Source organism: Eimeria maxima, genomic scaffold (assembly GCF_000499605.1).
Source record: "Eimeria maxima Weybridge genomic scaffold, Emw_scaff1108, whole genome shotgun sequence".
In the NCBI taxonomy this organism is placed as follows: Eukaryota; Apicomplexa; class Conoidasida; order Eucoccidiorida; family Eimeriidae; genus Eimeria; species Eimeria maxima.
In genome coordinates this window covers 1-3,317 of record NW_013564132.1, presented here as the reverse complement: position 1 = coordinate 3,317, position 3,317 = coordinate 1, and the positions used below count along the sequence as shown (strand labels likewise).

The window sequence follows — 3,317 nt, the reverse complement described above, 5'->3', positions numbered from 1 at the left end:
ATAACAGCGACAGAGGTTGCAGCAATCCTGCTATAGTGGCAGCAACCAAGACAACAACAGCAGGAGCAGCAGCAGCAGGAGCAGGAGCAGCAGCGGCGACAGCAGCGGCAACATCAGCAACAACAACAACACCAACAGCAACAGCAGCAAGACAGCTGCAAAAGCAACAACAGAAACAGCAGCAATAGCGACAGCAACGGCAACGGCAGCAGGAAGGACGACAGCAGCAGCAACCGCAGCCGCAGCAGCAGCAGCTACACAAACAGCAGAAACAACACACTAGCTGCAGAAACAACACAGAAGCAGCAGCAGCAGCAAAAAGGATAGCAACTGCAGCAGTAACAGCAACACACCAGCAACAGCAGCACAAGAGCAAAAGCTGCAACCGCAGCATCAGCAGCAACAGCAGCAGCAACAGCAGCAGCAACAGCAGCAGCAGCAGCAGCCACTGTGTCTTCAATGCCGCCTCTTCACAGCCCGCGAGCCACAAGCTGCAGCAGGAACGCAGTCAGCAGCAGCAACAGCTGCAACAGCTGCAGCAGCTGCAGCAGCAGCAACTATCCGCTGTCCTCCCGCTCCGGCTGTAATGAGGATGCAGGAGCAAAAACAGACAACAAAGCAGCAGCAGCAGCAGCAGCAGCAGCAGCAGCAGCAGCACTTTCTAGCCAATTCGTTTTTGCGTAATAGTGCAGCAGCGTGCCCCTTCCGCTTGGGTTTTCTGCTGCTGCTGCTGCTACCGCTGCTGCTGCTGCTGCTGCAAGACATCGGCTGCGCTGCAGCGGCTCTTTCTCTTCGCCGCTGTCCTATACAGCAGCAGCAGCAGCAGCAGCAGCAGCAGCAGCAGCGCCTACGTTTGCATTATGCCTTCACCTCTCCTATTGGACCTCACCAGGGACACTGCAGCGGCTGCTGGTCGCCAGCAGCAACAGCAGCAACAGCAGCAACAGCAGCAGCAAGACCTGTCGGAGGAGGAGTCCCTTATGTCCTTAAGAGCGGCAGTTCCCTACGCGAGGGTACTGGAGCCCCCCTTGGGGGCCCTCTAGGGGGCCCCTCGGGTGGCCTCCTGGGGGGCCCCTTTTTGGGTCTGCGGAGGGCCCCTGGGGGCCCCCTTGCTGCCTTTAAGGGTTTACGGGGGGCCCTCTTTGGTGGTCGTCGTATTCGCATTCATAGCGAAGAGCAAATGGATAAAGCATTAGCAAGAGGGGTCCCCTTGGCGTACGTAAACCCTAAACCCTAAACCCTAAACCCTAGTAATATAAACCCTAGACAACTGTTGTAGACCCTAGAAGTAAACCCTCATAAACCCTCGTGTTATGTTTGGAGAGGAAAGACTAATAGCTGCATGACGGATTCAGCGAACCTTTAGGAATTAGGGTTTAGGGTTTAGGGTTTAGGGTTTAGGGTTTAGGGTTTAGGGTTTATGTTGCAGGTCTATGGAGGTGTATGGAGATTTACATTGTCCTCAGCCTCCTTTTAATCCTGTCTTGCTGCTGCGTCTGCAGCATATACTGCAGTACCTGTTGCGTGCTACTACAAGCAGCAGCAGCAGCAGCAGCAGCAGCAGCAGATTGAGCAAGGGTGCAGCAGCAGCACGATCCTCTCTAACTCGTTGGCTCTGTGGTCGTAGTGACGACCCTGAAGGGTTTATAAGAGGTGCTTCTTTGCTGCTGCAGCAGTGCAGCAAGCTGCTGCATGCATGCGTACATCCTGTTGCGCTTGTTATGTATAAGAGACGTTTATTAGGTGGGGGCCCCTTTGGTGCTGCTGGTGCTGCATGTGGTCCTAATGCAGGGGGCCCCCATTCATGGAGTGTACGTGGTGTAGGATGGGGTACAGATGGCCCTGGGGGCCCCCAGGGCCCCCCCGGCCCCTCCTCATCTCCCTCTGTACCCTATGAAGATGGGGGGGGCCCCCTATATCCCTCCTCTCCATTTTTGAAGGGTACAAATGGCCCGCTTGTATCGCCGCTTTCTGGGGGCCCCCTGGGGCCCCCCATACATAAAAAAGAAGGGGAAGAAAAGGAGAGTCTAGCATTAGCCATAGAAGGAGGAGCAATGAGGGCATGCGTGTGTGCAGGGATGGCTGTCTGCCTCCAACATTTAGGGTTTATGGATACATTTGATTGTTTATTAGGTAGTAGTGCAGGTGCATTAATAGGTGCATTTGGGGTGTCTAGACAGCTGGCATATGAGGGTACAAGTGTATATACAGATTGTTTACCATCATTAGGTAGATCTTTTATTAATCCTTTATCTATTGGTAGGGCATTAGGGTTTGGTTGTTTATTAGATCTAGATATTAAGGGTTTATTAATAAAAAGATTAGGTAAACCCTTAATTAATCTTGATCTTCTCTTCTCTTATGTATTGCAACAAATGCAGCCATTCAATTGGCCACAATTCATCATTAATAATCAGAAACAGCCACTCAGGGTAAGCATATTTATTTATTTATTTATTTATTTTGTTTATTTATTTATTTATTTATTTATATTTATTAACAACTGCTGCAGGGCCATGAGCATATATATGTATCTATATGTGTATATATTTGTGTATGCATGTATACCTGTATATGCATATTTCTGTATATATGTATGTATATATCTATATATTTATATATATGTACATATATATACATATATATATTTATTTGTTTTTTTTTTTTGTGTGTGTGTGTATATGCATGCAGATAATAGCTGCAGGTCTCCATAGTCTGAATTCAGTAACATTAGATAGTAAGGGGGGATTAATAAAAGATTTACCTTCTTTATTTGAGTGTCTAAGGGCCTCAATGTTATTACCGGGCCTAACGGGTCCAGTTGTCCAATTACCATTATGGGGGCCCCCGTGGGGCCCCCAATTGGACCCTCCAAAATCTGCTGCAGGAGTTTCTGCAGCAGGAGGAGGAGCAGTAAATACATCAATAAGTACATCTTCTTCATCCCTATCCCCATCAGAACAATCAGGACAATCAGGATCAACAAGAGGAGGAAATAATAATGATGGTATATGTCGTCCTTTATGTACTTTATCCCCTATAGTATGTTCCTCGTTACTGCCACGTTTCTCTAAGGATTCCCCATTAATGCCTATGACGGAGCCTCTAGTTGACGCTCTCCTCTTTGAGGCAATTCCTTATCGTTCGGCAATTAATTCAAATTATTCACATTTACTTGTATTAAGAAGTAGACCTGATCTTAAACAAGTCTCGAGGCTTAAGGGTATAGAGGCAGCAGTAAGTTGTTATTTTTTTTTTTTTTTTTTTTTTTTTTTTTTTTTTTTTTTTTTTTTTTTTTTTTTTTTTTTTTTTTTTTT

At 47.2% G+C, this 3,317-nt stretch overlaps 1 protein-coding gene across 1 annotated transcript; it reads left to right on the top strand.

The window, feature by feature from the left end:
• Positions 1–592: 592 nt before the first annotated feature.
• Positions 593–3,237, top strand: EMWEY_00048650 (hypothetical protein, conserved; the record flags this gene model as incomplete). Its single annotated transcript, XM_013479397.1, has 5 exons — positions 593–1,215; positions 1,430–1,653; positions 1,792–2,193; positions 2,290–2,432; positions 2,692–3,237. Coding segments are annotated over 5 exons (1,938 nt in total), but the record flags the coding sequence as incomplete, so codon positions are not given.
• Positions 3,238–3,317: the final 80 nt, after the last annotated feature.